The sequence below is a fragment of the Lycium ferocissimum genome, chromosome 11 (assembly GCF_029784015.1).
Source record: "Lycium ferocissimum isolate CSIRO_LF1 chromosome 11, AGI_CSIRO_Lferr_CH_V1, whole genome shotgun sequence".
NCBI lineage: Eukaryota > Viridiplantae > Streptophyta > Magnoliopsida > Solanales > Solanaceae > Lycium > Lycium ferocissimum.
This window is the reverse complement of record NC_081352.1, coordinates 57,230,291-57,246,513: the sequence shown is the minus strand read 5'-3', so window position 1 is coordinate 57,246,513 and position 16,223 is coordinate 57,230,291. Positions and strand designations below refer to the sequence as shown.

Sequence of the window (16,223 nt, the reverse complement as noted above, 5' to 3'; positions counted from 1 at the left end):
TCAGAATCAGAAAGTTATTACACTTTTTGGAGAAAAACCACAATGTTATTGTACATTCTATGCTTGTCATGGAATTCCTGTAGCATGTTCTCTGTTCATAAAGTCAATAGATCTCCTTGTTTCTACTTCCAATGCCATCATTTTTACTCCCTCTTAACCTGCTATCTGTCCTAATTTGATGTGCCTCCACTCGGGATAAAGGATATTTTCAATATATTTGAGTTAATGGAATTAAAATTGGCTCCATATAGCTCTTGGAGTAATATAACATTAAAAAATAATGAATATGGAAGGGAAAATTTCCTGTTAAAGGAAAGCAGATACATATTTTTGCGAGAAACCGAAAAGTAAAACAAGACAACCTCTTCATAAAGCAAAGGGAGTATTCTATTCTATTAGAAGTATATTAGTACTTTATTATATTGTAAAGCTTTTCTAAGACAGAGGATAAGCCATAGAGTATTCAACTTATAATGCATCTGGATATTAAATTTCTCACTGCATACACATTCTATGTGGTTATGCTTCTATTGATCAAGCTGTTATTTCATCTTGACCATCTATATATAACTATGCATGTAATTAATAATCAAACTAAGTAATAGCATTTGATGCTACAGGTCAGCTTAGCAGCTAATAGCTGTGTCACCAAGGATATTAGTGAACCTGGAGATTATGGCGGCTTTCCAGCTGTAAGGACTCTACCGTTGTTCATGGTGTTATCTAGTCTCTTCCAAAAAATTCTGAACTTTTTTTTTTCCATAATAGTTTGATAATTCCCGTGGCTAACTGCAGATTTATGTACGCGATTGGCGAAGGCAAATTGCTATACATCGTCGAGCCTTGAAGTAAGAATTCTGTTTGGATGCTAATCTTATCCAGAAACTCAAGATTTGAACAATTTATGCAAGACTATGCATGCCATTTGATGTGCACCCGGAGGACCATCTCAGGAACTATTGATTACTTAAATCTTCAACACCTACTGTTGTTTGTTGAATGAAATACTTAATAAATGCATCATGAACTAAGACTCCAATCACATGGGAAATATAACCCTCTTAGCTAGTCTCATTCAGTCATCTTATTCCTCTATATTACACATAGAATATAAGACAACAATAACATACCCAGTGTAATTCCACAGAGTGAGGTCTGAAGAGGGTAGAGTGTACGCAGACCTTACATCTACCTTGAGAAGGCAGAGAGGTTGTTTCCAGAGAGACCCTCGGCTCAAAAAAAGAAGAAAAAGAGGCAGATATAGAATATAGACATTATATAAATTTCTTACACCATCAGTTTAGGTTGACCCATGTTAGTAGGTCCCACTAGATGGTAAACTTAAACTTCATCATTGTATCTATCTTGGCTCCAATTCTGTAATGGATACTTCATTCATGGACAATGGAATTGACTTGCTAGTAGATTGATCTGACTCTAGCCTTTTTGGTATCATCTCTGATCGACCACGAAAAAATAATGCAGGTTGCTGAGGTGCTCGCATGTTACACGCTTGCATGGTGACAGAGTCACTACTAAGCATGAGCACCACAGATGCCATTGTAGGTCTTTCATTAACATCTTCTTGAACACATAACAATCCGATATGTATGCAATGTATCAACTGCATTACTAGAGTATGCCTCTCCACATGTTGGATCCATTATGTTCAATGGCGTGCCGTCCCTCCAATTCTTCCAAACCTACAAGATTTATGCATCAATGGTCCAAAATTAGCATCAGTACGAATTTATCTAGCAAGAGCTGAATTTATAATAGAGAAAACGTCCAAATATGCCATTAAAATTTGCGATTTATCTTATATATGCCCAGAGGCGGATCCAAAATTTGGAGGTTCCGGGTGCCATGCCGTCCAAATAGGATAAACAGGTCGGTTTCTTCAAATTTGTGTTACGGTTCGGGACATTTATCTTTTTCGATTTATATAGACCTCTTTTAGATAGTTATTTTGAGATTAAAGATACCTAAGCGGCCCAATTTTTTTTTAAAATTTTTTGTAGGAATAAGAGGCCGTATTCTCAAAAACTATGCGAAAGAAAAAGATTTCCCACGTTAAAAATCTTAACCGTATAAACCATCTAATATTGTTACCTCAATACATTCATACTCTATTGCCCTTGTGTGTTCTTGCATATATATAGTTCAGAAAGAATCAAGAATTGTAGCTTAAACCACTCATCTTCACTTAGCGCGAATGTTGGTGAAAGATCAAAGTAACCTCTAAATTTGTGAAACTCTTAACACAATAACATTCATCATTTTAAAACCTAAAATGTTTTTTTAGAATTTTAAATTACTATTTAAATATATATTTGTTAATATTTATGTAACGTTTTAAAATGTAGTACTCATTGATATATGATACGCATGCAACGGGTGTATATAAAGATTATACTTAAAGAAAGAGGAAGTAGAGCGAGGAATTAATTAAAGCAAAAGAGTTAATTTTAGATCAATAAAGAATAGCAAGTAAAGAAGTAAAGAAAAAAGACCAGAAATGAAAAAGAATAGAGCTAAACATGCTGCAAGCAAAAGAGACTGAAAAAGTACTGCATGCAGAGGTTTGAACCAGGGTCGTGTGAGTGGCAGGTTAAGCCTACTGCTAGTGGCACTTTTCATTCATTTGTTAGTCTGGGTGGCAAAATTGTTATATAGTGTTTTTCTTAAACATATACACATACGTATACGAGAGGTTCAACCGAGGGTCGGATGCCGTGGCATCCCCGTCCTTTTTACATGGATCCCCCCCCCCCCCCCCTACCTTTCGACTAATAGCTCCCCCGCTGTTACTTCGTCTCAAATATGCCCCTCCTAATAACAGTTTTCCATTGTGGAAAAGTTACTTGATTTGGCTAATATGGTGGACGCCACATAGGAGTATATTTGGACATTTTTAAATGTTTAGGGGTATAATTTTTTTATCATTTTCAATTGTTCAAGGGCACGCTTCAAATGATTGTTGAAAGTATATAAAAAACAAGTAGACAATTTCTGGATAAACTTAGATCTTTTATTTGTCTACGTGGCTCCACTGTGGCAGATATTAGAGTCAAGCAGGACAACCGCTAGACGAAGGGGAAAATATGAGACAAGATTAATGATGCGGCGCTTTCATGGACCGAAAAGTAATAGAGGGCAAATGTACGTCAAATCAATTACTTCAGGAATAAATTTGAACCTTTTCCCTTTATAATAAGAATAATATGAGATAAAAATTATACTCTAATGTAAACTTACATAGCTAAGAAGGTCTTCAGCACCATCTGATTGGTGGTAAAATGAACTATTCTTCTTTCCACTGATGATCTCCAAAAGCATAACACCAAAGCTGAAAACATCAGATTTAGCAGAGTATTGTCCATGCATAGCATACTCCGGTGACATGTAACCGCTATAAAACAACAAAGAAGCAAGAAGGTTAACGAGAAAAAAGGAAAAAAGTCATTACAGATTTCAAACTCTATATAGAAGTGTGCATATATTGAATGGATTCAATGGACAACACTAGATAATAGGATATATCAACATAATTTTAAAACTTACTATGTCCCAACAATCCTGTTTGTTATTTCTTCATTTTGATCAATTCCAAATATTCTTGCCATTCCAAAATCTGATATTTTGGGGTTCATTTGTGCATCTAAGAGTATATTACTTGCTTTGAGATCGCGGTGTATAATTCTGAGGCGAGAATCCTCGTGAAGGTAAAGTAGTCCACGCGCAATCCCTCCAATAATCTTGTAACGTTTTGACCAATCTAGTCGCTGCTGCTTTTCAGGATCTAAAAGTTTGTATGGATCATGGTTTTATTTAGGCAAAAAAGTTGTGAAATCCAACTTTATAAATATGGGAATTAAGAAAATATGCAATGACAACTTGAACTGCCTCTTAAAGATTATTAAAAATCCCTCTATGTAAACTGTAATATGTAAGTTGCAGAAGCTAGGTTTTCAATAGATTAAGAAAATGCTATTTGTATAGGCCAAAAAACAGAAGCAGTAATGTATACTAAGCACTTGCTATGTGCGCAGTCCAAGCAGGGACATAGCTATCCTAGTCCAAGCTAAGGAGAATCAATTGACACCCCTTTTGGGAAAATTTCAGGTCAAAAACTTTCTTTAATGTTTAAATACTATATGTTGAATCCCTCTGACACTGTGTATATATACTTGTTTATAGTTTGACTCCTCTTAGGAAATATTTTGGCTCTGCCACTAGTCCAAGAAAGGGCTGGACCACGTTGAATCTATTATATGCAACCTTACCTAGCATTTCTTCGAGAGTTGTTTCCACATAGGCAGTCATAGAAATAAGAAAAATATATAAAATGAATGTTATTAGCTTTTGTCTTCATTTTATGTTGTTTTGGACCTCCGTTTTTTTATTAATAGAAAATAACCCCCCTAGGGTTTTAATTTTTTTTTTTTTTAAAATGATATGTTTTCAGATTGGAACCAACCAAATAAGAAATAGTCGAGGCTTTTGTTGGGGACAAATTCATAGACAAGTATCATTTCCTCTCCTCCAAAGCAGTATCCCAATAGTCTCACTAAATTTCTGTGTTGAAGCTTGGCGATCAGTACAATCTCATTCTTAAATTCTTCTACACCTTGCCCTGAGCTTCTTGATAGCCTCTTCACAGCTATCTCTTGTCCATTAGGAAGTTTACCCTGAGTTTAATAAGATATATTAATACAAGTTAAGAATATAGTGGAAGATGGTGAACATAAGGGTGTGTTTGATATGGGGTGAATTGATTAAATGATCCTCCACAAAATATTACGATTGCCTTTGTGTTATTTTAGAATTCTCCATGTATACGGGGGGCCATATACCTCTATTCATTTTTGTAACATGACCCTCTATATACATGGCCGATTCTGAAATTACACAGAGGCGATCTGCTATATTTTGTAAAGGGTCATTTAATCAATTCACCCTCATTTTCCATGAAAAATATTTTCTTGAAAAAGAGAAAATATTTTCCTTGAAAATGTTTTTGATACTTGGTGTGTGAGAAATATTTTTGAGAGTGTTTTAATTAAATGTATGAGGCCTAAAGACTAATAACAACGTCTCAAGGTGTATTTGGTACAGAGGAAAATGTTTTCCAAGAAAATATTTTTATCAGAAAATAAGTGGTTTTCCTACTCATTTTCTTGTGTTTGGTACGCAAGTTGGAAAATATCATTTTAAGAGCATTGACATACACTCAAAGCAAAACCAATATGATTTTTTTAAATTCAGTGCAACTTTTGGTGGTGGAGAGTACGCGAGGGAGGGGGGGGGGTGGGTGATGGATGGTGTAAAATCCAAAAAAAAACTTTTTTTGAAAAGAAAAATTAAACTTTTTTGGAGGGGTTGGTGAGGGGCGGGGTCGGAACTAAAAACTTTGTTTCTTAAAAAATAGGTGGTGGTGTGTGGTGCGTGTGGGGGGGGGGGAGTGGGTTGGATGGTAAGGAATTTTTTTTCCATTTCTTATAAAATTTTATAAAAGTAAAACAAAATATATAAAAAGAAAATTAGAAGGGAGGAGGGTGGTGGAAGGTAGGGGTGGAGTGGGGTTTGGGATGGGTGGGTGGCTTGGGGTAGGGTGTAAGGGGCGGGGGTGCGGTGGGGTTGGGGTGGTGTGTGGAGTGGTGGGGTTGGGGGGAGGTACGTAGGGTTGTGTTTGTTGTGTGCAGGGGTAGAGTTGGGGTGGTGGGGTGGGGCGTGCGAGGGTGGTGTGGGGAATGCATTGGTGTGTTTTGTTAATTCGGAAAATGTTTTCCCTTAAATTTCTATCGAAAACATTTTCCAAGATTTAAGTACAACTAAACGAGAGAAAATAGGAACACATTTTCCGTCATACCAAACACATCAGTGTTGGTGGGACAAAAAAGATGTAAGTTAAATATAGTACTTTTAAGAAAAATAAAGTCCGCCAATAAGTAAGGGAACTCATTTAAAAAAATAAAGTCCGCCAATAAGTAAGGGAACTCATTTTTCCCCTTTTGACTAGGTAACCTGATAAGTTATGTTGTGATTTTTATTATTTTGATGATTTGACAAATATCTATAAAGGACGTATACACTAGCAAAGGGGATATAGTTGTCTAGTTATTAAAGACTTTGTGATATCATGAGAGATCAAGTGAGAGACCGGGTAAGGGATCGGATCTCTCGCCGTACAAAGGTCAACATTACGGACTTTAAAGGCATTGGCACATACAACGAAAGTATAGTAACGCAACAAAGAAAAGTTGCGCTTTGCGTCTTGACTAATGGTCCAAGGTTTATGACTTATCACTCTCACCTTGCCTCTCCTCTTATATACACAACATATCTCAAGGGAAAAACGATTATTGCAACATCCCAAAATTGTTCAGATCTTGAGTGCAAGTCTCCACCTATCAAGGTGTGTTCAAGAACAAAGCTTCAGCTAATCCAAGGACCTGTACCCTACAACTGAAAATGTGGTTTAAGTCTTAGGAGTGTTAAGTCTTTTGTTCCTTTGTGCTATAACTTGTAAACCTACTCTTCTCAGAAGAAAGTCATGTGTAGGTAGCTTGAATTCTAAAAAGTTGTTAGTAGGTTGTTTACCTACTTAAGCCCGAGTGGTACAATTGTCAATAGGTAGTTAAGGTTTATTAGTTGGTTTGGCTAGAGGTAGTCAAACTTGGTTAAGTGCTTGCTAGAGGTAGTCAAGAGTTGTAGCTTACAATAGAGGTATTGTAAGGGTGAGGGATTAAGAGGTTAATTCCTAGGTTATAATAGGATGTAATCTGAAAGTTGCTCGGTCTAGTGGAGTTTGAAATCCTACGTGGTAGGTCGTGGTTGTTAATCACTTGAGCAAGGAGTTTTCCACGTAAATATTCTATGTTATTTACTTTCTACACTGCATAAGGAAATTGGTAGATAACTAGGTCTCTTCATACATTGTTTGGTGGACGCATGGCTTCTAACATTACCTAATACTAAAAAATGACTTTCTCGTGGAAAACGTTTTCTTGCAAAGCAACTTCCGGCATATCAAACACACACACCCCTTGTGTCCAAAAACTGACTTCACCTTGTAGACAACACCAAATCCGCCTTTGCCAATTCTATTGTCAGTTGAGAAGTTAGTCGTGGTAGCTCGAATAGTGTTCAATTGATATTGCAAGGATTTAGCAGTTGAAATTCCATCTGCATTTAGACAATAAAGAAACTCCCAAAGTTTCAGCGAATGCTGCGCTAATACTATTGGTGACAATAACTTAGTAGTAATCAAATGAAAAAATCTTCCTTTTTCTTTTCTTTTCTTGTTCTAGTTATGGGACCTTACCTGTTATCTCTTCCATAACATTGAGTTCGCGCGAAGCTCTGCTTCTTAGCCAACAGAAACCGAAAACAAAGAGTAAAATTGAAACAACAATTGGAACAACTATGGCAGCGATTATACCAGATGCAATTCCCCCTTTTCCTGCATCAGTTAAACAAATTTTTATTCATAACATTAAATTTAAATCGCGAATCTGTTTGTTTATATTGAATAGAGTGGAAAGAAATATAAGGTCCCAAACACAACCGAACAAATAAATAACTAGAATTGATGGTTGTCATGAAACATTTTTATTTTGTTGTCATTTTATATGGAGAGCAAAAATAGATATATAGAATGAACACGGTGATCAGGGTCAATTTCACGGTTGGTCATGCATCTAAAGGTACTATCATCATAAAACTAAATTTTGTTACAGAAAGGGAGAATACATGATTACTCACTTCAACTTGTCCCATTTTTCAACTAAACATCTTAAGTTTGCAGGGTCTTGTGACTCCCCCCTCCCCCCCATCCGACAGATACACACACACCCCACACGCACACCAAGACTTGTTCAAATGTATAGATCTTGCTGATTTGGGTCTTTTCAGCGAAAATGGTGTTTGGCCAAAAAATATACCATTTTCCAGCAATAACATGCAGTTTTTTGTCTTGTTTTTACTTCTCACACGTCTTGTGTTGATCAAATTCACTCTCTCTGTCACATCAGCAAATAAATGGGTAACATTCCACTTTGAGCAAGTCTAGAAGGATCATAGGAGTCTCACAAACTTAAGATCATGTATAGTTGAAAAAGAGAAAGATACACATTTGGCCGCTCACCAAAATTAGTTACAACCACTAGCCCTATATACAAAAGCTATACCCTACTATGTATGAAATATGTATAGTATATGCATATATACATTAATATACAATAAATGTGCATTTACGGGCTATTATTTTGGTGAGCTATGCAGTGTAAAAATCCCTCAAAAAAGTGCAAATTGAGTTCAATCAAGTGATTTAACCACTCAATTAGAGAACAGCGTGGGTGAAGAAATTACCTTTATCGCTGCCTGTAGAACCGGGCGAAGAAGGTGGAGGAGAATTGCCAACTGGTGGTTCAGGTGCCCTGCCTGTAGAACCGAGCGAAGAAGGGGGAGGAGAATTGCGAGCTGGTGGTTCAGGTGGTGGCATGAATGCAGTAACGTTGTAAAAAGGGTACAACTCATACCTAACGGTACAACTCGGAAGCAGACTTCTAGCGCCTCTAGCACCATTGCTCGGCATATTCCCAATAGCAGTTCTCAGGCAATTTTCACAAGAAGATTCAGACAGATTGGGTATGCATTGCGCAAATGTAAAAACTCTGTGGAATGACGAAACATTTGCTACTAAATAATTTGCTTCTATAGTTGCAAATTTTTTCCCCGAACTATCATTTCCCTTTGCAGCCATAGTTGCTAATTCATATATCAATTTTTTAAGGAGTGGCAAGAAACTTTGTGGTTCACTAAGTACACTCTGTGTATTTAACCAAGTATAACTCTTCGACATACCCGAGATAGGTCCATTCGAGTAACGTACTAGGCATTGGTCGACCCAAAGGACAGCAATTTTTCCGTTTGGACAAACCGAGGTTATTTCTCTAACGCAGTTGACACGCAATTTTGACAATCGTCAGGAGAAACGTCTCCCCTGCATAAAAACAAGCCATACGTTATCTCAGATCCAACTTGACCTTCTGTGGAGTTGTAAAATCCGTTAGGCCTCGAAGAATTGGAGGACAAAGATGATAAAAGGGCTTTGAGATTAGAGCTGTAAGTGCTGTTGGGACTATAAGAAGTAGTTGAGCAAAGAAGTGCAGGAGGAGAAGAATTATCTTGGCCATTAATCAGGCTGAAAATGAAAATTATACAACATAACAAAATATTGAAGTAGTTAAACATCATGGCATGTTAAAATCTTTGTTTAGTTTTTAAAATTATGTGACATCCTCTGATTTTTTTTGTTATTTAACTGAGTCATGTGTGAAGAAAGACTAAGAAGACTTGGTTGTTTCCAGTCAAGATTTGTACCTTAAGGCTTTATGAGGCAGCGGATGTTTTGTTGAGAAGTAATGGCATACCGCGTCTTTGATCAAATTTTTAAAATTTGCTTGTTTTAAAAAGTAATTTATTTCAAAAATGTTTTTTCAAAAAAAAATACTTTTGGAGGATAACAGCTTGTATTGCACTACTCAATCCAGAAAGCACTTCTACAATATTAGAACAATAATTTATCTTTTGTCAAGGTTCCAGAAGTGCTTCGGCAGATAAGCTAATTTTTCAGCTTTTGAAACTTTTGAAAAATAACTATTGTTGCTATGCAAAAGCATCTATATTTTTCATACAGCTTGATCAAACTCCTAATCTTTCTAAAATAAGCACTTTTTGTTTCCGAAAAGCTTGCAGTCGCACAGATTTGAACTTTGTGCATTCTTCAATATTTTGTAACCTCAAGTGCTAATAATTAGATTCGGCATTATTTATATATATATATATATATATATATATATATATATATATATATATATTTAATTGATATCTTAATCTATATACGAAATTTAAATTTAGATCAGGATTACAAAAATTTATTGAATCCATAACTTAAAAGGTACGTTTGTGCCACCGTATTAACGATGACTTGAGTGAGATGGTGACGATAACCTAGAACTTTCCCATGTACTTTTTTCCAAAACAACGGATCCGGCTCCCCTCCAGTAGGGCATTCGTCCAATTGCTGTAGTGCTACCCTAAATAAGTTACACGTGTCCTTATAATTGTTTAACGTACCAGATTCATTTTGCTAACTCAATAACTAATACAGAGTATTAACTACAGTTACCAATGATTCTCTCTCCTCTCTTCGTTTAACTTTAGCTGCTACCAAGATACACATCCCAAGCGCCCAAATTTATCCAGAAAACAGAGCAGATAGATGCAATATTTACTTGTGTAAATCAAATAATTGGAACAGTATGCCATGAATCAAGCTGGATACATATTTTCTATCATTGAGTTTTATTTCTGAGTTCAATCTTAATTCATTGTGATATGCAATCGAGTTATAAACTAATCTGCTTGTTTAGAGGCATTTATAGGTTTTTTTTAATGAGTAACAATTGGCTTCAAGCAAGAGTTAGTTTGAAAAGGTGATTCAAGCCTAATGATTAGAGTTAAGTGTTGTAATATGAATTTCATTCATTGTTTTGATGGAGTTTGGTCTAAATCCTATAGGGGTAGGTCTTCCTTTCTTCACTCTTTGAGCCGAGTGGTTTTTTATGTAAAAATTTTGTGTTCAGTGTTTTATTTCACATTTTACATTTTTCTCTGGTTTTCACAAGATACACATAAAAAGGCTAGTTTATCGAAAATGAAGTTAAGCAAATTTTACGAAAACACGAAAATTTGACACGACCCAATTCACCCATCATGCTATATTGATGTGCATGCAAAATAATATGGGTTAATCTTATTTTTGAAACTAGTAATTTTGCATTTTCCATTACCTGAGGAATTAGCGAAGATGCAAACATTACACACACTAGTTATGATATTAGAGAAAGTAATTTAAACCAAAAGGGGAATTGGGGAGGGGGAGCAGGGTTGCCATCAGTAGAGAATTAGGTAAAAGAATAATAATAACTAATTTGGGTAAGTCGTTCTCTGTTTGAGGATGGTGAGGCAAAAAATTGGAGATAAGGATGACTTATTTATTTTTACCTCTTATTGCAATAATCAAGAATAAATATTGACGGAATCAAAGTCAAAACTATTTTAGTCGATAAGATCGGAGTAGTATATAGTGCACATTTTACACATCTACTCAAACATAAATTGACAAATACATATGGTTACCGGAAGCTTTGGGAAGTATACTTAATTGATTTATCAAATAATGCAGCGACTTTCATTTTGATCAGGAGATAGTTTAAAATAAAAACAAAGAACAAGAATAACAACGGCAGAATATAGTTAAGTTATTTGAATGAGTAAAAATTTCACCATTCTAGTTACAGGACCCAGTATGTTTAACTAATTACAAATAACAATATGTCTATCACTGCAAAAAAATTATAGGGAGCACTTTACCCCCAAGATGAAATTTTTTAATAGAAATCTGATTGATAGAGCCCAAAAGTGAGTACCGACCACCGAGCGAGAAGCAGAAAAAATTGGTTGTCATACATGATGTGTCAATTTCGTAGTTGTTACACCTTGTGTATACACTACAAAGTTTTTTTAATAGAGTCCTTCTTTGTTGTCAATATTGAAAATCATATTCGAGGGTGTCAAATAGGACTTACTTATCATTCATTTTAAATTCCTTGGCACGTAAAACGGTAAAAGTGTGGAAGAAATTGAGATTGGAAATAATACAATAATTCGTGAAGTGTGCAATAATGCAAGACTTTAAAAGAAATGAATCTTCAAGGAGAGAAAAGGGAAGTGTAAACTTTATTTTAAATCTCAAGGAGGACTCTTTTGTTTTTTCTTTTCTTTTTAATAAATCAAATAAAAGAATGAAAGTTGACTTCATTCTCCGAAATACTTCAGGTGGATTGATTGTCTAATTCTTCTATAATTATTCCAACTCTAATCTTGTTCACTTTGCGAAAGCAATCCACATGCCCCTAATCTGCTCGACTTTTTTGGTGTTCAACCTCATCCTTTTCTTGATAAAATCTTACAATTAATTTCAATAAGAAACAAAAGCAAAATTGTGTAATCACATATATACTGACCACTAAAAAGCTTACACATCTAAGTGATAAAATTCAATATATATTGCCCTTTAATTTATAACAAAACAAATATGTTGATGAGACTACGTCACATCTCGTCTCTTTCTTATCTTTTCCCTTTTTAGTCAATATGATGAAAATAGCGTCATAAGGGGATAACATAGTCCTTGTAAATTCAGGAGCGGAGTTAGGAGGCAGAAGCTAGGAGCTCATCATTACATTTTTCATCGGAGAATTACACCGTATAAACTGTATATCTTAGGGATCAAACTTTAATATGAAAACATCAAAATTGTGTAATCACCTCTATACTGACCACTAACATGTTTACACATCAAAGTAAGCAAATTTGATACATATTTCCCTCTATAACAAAACAGATGTGTTATGTCGATGAAACTGCGTGACACCTCGTCTCTTTCTTTGCTTTTTTCTATATTTTTAATAATATAACGAAAGTAGCGTCATAAAGGGATAACCTAGTCCTTATAATTAAGGAAAGGGGAATCTTTATATTTCTCAGCAGAATTACTAATAGTGCCGTGAAAAGTGTCCCACTCCACTAGTTATACAAAATCTTTGATTTCTATTTATTTCTTGAATGTATGAAGTGACAAAAAATGGGGAATCGGTAGGTAACTTTTTTTTTTTTTGGACAGAATGGTTGAAAATTAAGGAGGAGACGAGCATTAAAAACAAAAGAGGAAAGAAAACAAAAGAGGGAAGGCCAAAATGCAAGGACTTGGAGTTTGATTAGAAGCACCTATAATTTTGATTTTTGAGGATGCATGAGTGGCATTTTGAGTCAAAAAAGATGGGATTTGAACCCCGCGGCTACGGCACGTCACTTTATGACCTCTTCTCCTAGGGCCCCTTCAAAAGGACCCCTTCACGCCAACACCATATTCCAAGGAAAATAGACGTGTTTACGATTTGAAGTTTATGAATTTTAATATCTATAATTTTAAAAATATTGAGTTTAAATTATTAATATGTGTACAATGATTATATAGAACAGATACATAGTTTGAATCGAAAATTAATGAGTACGAACCTATATGCGACGCTCTCCTCTGCCCCTTTAGTATATACATACTCCCTTCAATTTATTTGGTATAATTTGAATGAGTTAGGAGCATAGACAGATCAAAATTTGAAACATATAAGGTTACAACGATCTGCAAGCTTAATGTGCAATAATAATTGAATTTATAATTAAATATTTATAAATAGTGTATGGGCAAAAGTTATTGAGTTCACTTAGTATGACAAACGACACTATAGATGTTGCCTGCCAGGAGTTTAATAAAGAAAAAAGACTTAAAACTTATGGTCCCTAAACTTATTATCATTTGTGTGACTGTAATAATTTTGTAACTTGTGCTAACAACGTATGAAAACTCATCATCAGAGGCAAACTAAAAAGTTAAGTTATTTCAAAATTTAGAAAAAATATTATTTTTATTGAAACAGATTAAAAGGAAAATGATCTCATAATCTGGAACGAACTGAGTAATTTTATTTTGTGTTGTTCTCTCTAAGCAATAGAACTTCTAATACTTTAGAATACTCATTCGTTTCAAAATATGTGTCACGTTTCGTATCTCTCTCAAAAGTCAAATTATATGAACTTCGTTAAACATTTAAACTATTTTTTTCCATCATATTAGAAGAATTGTGACTTATGATGCTTTTGTATGCTTTTCAATAACTAAATTTTTACTTGAAAATGTTAAATTAATCCAATTCAATTTAGCCAAAAAAAGTTAGTTAAATTAATTGCCGAGAGCGAAGGTAATAAGGTTTTGGGATGGAGGGATTACCTTATTCGTTGTGTTTATAGCATTCCATTTGATTAAATAGCAATATATATAGAGATATTAATTTGATTTGTACACTGTTGGTGCTTGAATTTTTTTGCAAGTCACCAACTGAGTGTTGCTCGTTTTCACTAGACTGTGAAAAGACATCTTGGCCCTTTTGACGTCGGAAGATTCTGCATACCGACCTGGCTGAATAATTACACTTTTTGATCCCTAATTATTGATATAACTTGATTTGATTCTTGTGATACTTTAGTAAGTATATTTAATATTAAACTAATAAAGATATTTATTGTCGAATCTTATACATAAAAAATATGTTACACTTTAAATTTATTTTTTTGATTACTCATAAATAAAGAGCAAAAATATATATTTAACATATACATAAGTAATTAAGTCACAATAATTCGTTAGACTTTCACAATTGAAAACTTAAAAGAGCACATTTTGGTTAACTAGAAATTTAAAACTCTTAATTATATATCTAAAATTAAAATCAGAACTTTTTGATATTTAAGAGAATAAAAATGCAAATTTGTCAAAAAATTAAATTTAGAAACAATAGATATAGTGGAGATAATGAATGATTTGATTCTGAATCATTTGTTTGTTATTTTGTTGGGACAAAAGCAAGAAGAATAAAATATCTGGCTGTGGCCTCTTCTCTTCGTCGACTCGAAAAATTTTTAATATGTGCCGCACCAACTAATATTAGTTGTTCGAGGTTTCCTCCTGTGGAGATAAAAATAAATAAACCTAAAATTTGTGGATGGAAAAGTGTACATGCGAATTATTTTTTGTTTTGCAAAAAGAAAACCTCACACAACTAATATCATTTGTTTGAGACATCAACAAAGTTTTTCGTCGACTTTTTTTTTTTTAGGAGTAAAATAGTTTTTCCACTGGAGCCGCCACGATACTATCTTTCACGGTGACAAACAAACCCATACTCATTTTTCCTTTTCCCACTGCTTTAATTTCTAGATTTTGTCATTTTTCTTTAGCTGGATTTCGAAGAAATTACGTCAATTTGTACGTAAATATCTCTCAGCAAATATGTTTTACTCGCATACTAGTGATTAGTGAATCAATGGAAATAATAGTTGCATTTGGCTGCATATAGAACATACAAATGTATCAAAATTTATGATGCCATTATTATTTTTTGGTTTAATTTTTTGACTTTTGTCGGGAAAGAGTTTCGTTTCCTCCTTTTCTCCTCACAAAAATCTCAATTATAGACGATGAACAACCGTTATCTGTTTTATATTGTATAAACTACACTCTTTTTATTTCAGTATATGTAAGATCTTTTTTTTTTCTTTTTTTTTTTTTAAGTTTCAAAATTTTTATAGCCACACAAATATAATAACACGTTTTAGATTATAAACTTTAAAAGTCTTTATTTCTTTTTAAATTATGTGCCATCTTAAACTATGTCATATAAATGGGAACGGAAAGAGGTGTATCGGTTGAATGGGAAATTATAGGCCTATAATAGTAACCGCATAAAATATCTATTTGTACTGCCAGGATTTAAGCAGATTCTTTTCTTTAATAGGAAAAGGGAATTTGATGTATATGAGTATATGACAATGAATTGGTGCTTTTTGAAGTGGGAAAGAAGAACTTTAGAAGTAGCGTTGACTAATTTATCTCACGTCAATTTTTTTACTCTTTCTCTGCATATTATTGGTTGTCGGCGTGCTTAACGCTAAAACCGCAATGCATGTATGTTCCTTCCCTACAGATTTTAGAAAAATACATAGACGTACGTACATAAAATTATAGCAATTCAATTAAATTGCATGCTTTTTGTTAATGTAAAATTATTGGGGCAAAAAATGGGACTAAGACGAAAGTTTTTAATTCACGGTACTAAATAGTTTACTTTAGATGAACTAATTGCAAAAAGGTGCAAGTTTTGTTGCTCGGGAATGCATTGATAAAAACATATGGTAAAATGATGTTAAAGCATCCGTAGCTTTACAAATAGTACATGAGTCGCTATGATATGATGTTGCTAATTCTCTTATTTTTATGTTTCTTAATTTGACTGCTCATGAAATTTAAGAAAGTAACGAAAACTTTTGGATTATGTAGTCTTAAACAAAAAACATATAAACATACCAAAAGTATTCTTTGAATTTTGAGGTTGTATACGAGCAAAATCGAGGGCAAGGGTATTCTCGATTTCCGTTCGAGAAACTTAAGATTATGATGGTTGTTACTAGCTCGGACGAGCCCCAATCGGGGTCAAGATCAAGCGATAGATTGTAGCAAGAACGAGCACATCCGAGCG

At 34.2% G+C, this 16,223-nt stretch overlaps 2 protein-coding genes and 1 long non-coding RNA gene across 3 annotated transcripts in view; 1 reads left to right on the top strand and 2 right to left on the bottom strand.

The window, feature by feature from the left end:
* Nucleotides 1-6: 6 nt before the first annotated feature.
* LOC132037591 (uncharacterized) lies at nt 7-1,039 on the top strand. Its single transcript, XR_009409929.1, has 2 exons — nt 7-692; nt 796-1,039. It is a non-coding gene; the product is annotated as an uncharacterized LOC132037591 (long non-coding RNA).
* A 220-nt stretch (nt 1,040-1,259) lies between these two features.
* The window catches only part of LOC132037588 (cysteine-rich receptor-like protein kinase 10), a 79,385-nt gene continuing 64,421 nt past the window's right edge, over nt 1,260-16,223 (bottom strand). Inside the window, 5 exon segments of the mRNA XM_059428121.1 lie at nt 1,260-1,652; nt 1,654-1,703; nt 3,259-3,412; nt 3,565-3,802; nt 4,481-4,691. Coding sequence (XP_059284104.1) covers nt 1,361-1,652; nt 1,654-1,703; nt 3,259-3,412; nt 3,565-3,802; nt 4,481-4,691 — 945 coding nt within the window. The 3' untranslated portion in view covers nt 1,260-1,360.
* LOC132037590 (putative cysteine-rich receptor-like protein kinase 9) overlaps nt 7,309-16,223 on the bottom strand; it is a 68,191-nt gene continuing 59,276 nt past the window's right edge. Inside the window, exon 2 of the mRNA XM_059428129.1 lies at nt 7,309-7,465. Coding sequence (XP_059284112.1) covers nt 7,439-7,465 — 27 coding nt within the window. The 3' untranslated portion in view covers nt 7,309-7,438. The remainder of the gene's footprint in view (nt 7,466-16,223) is intronic.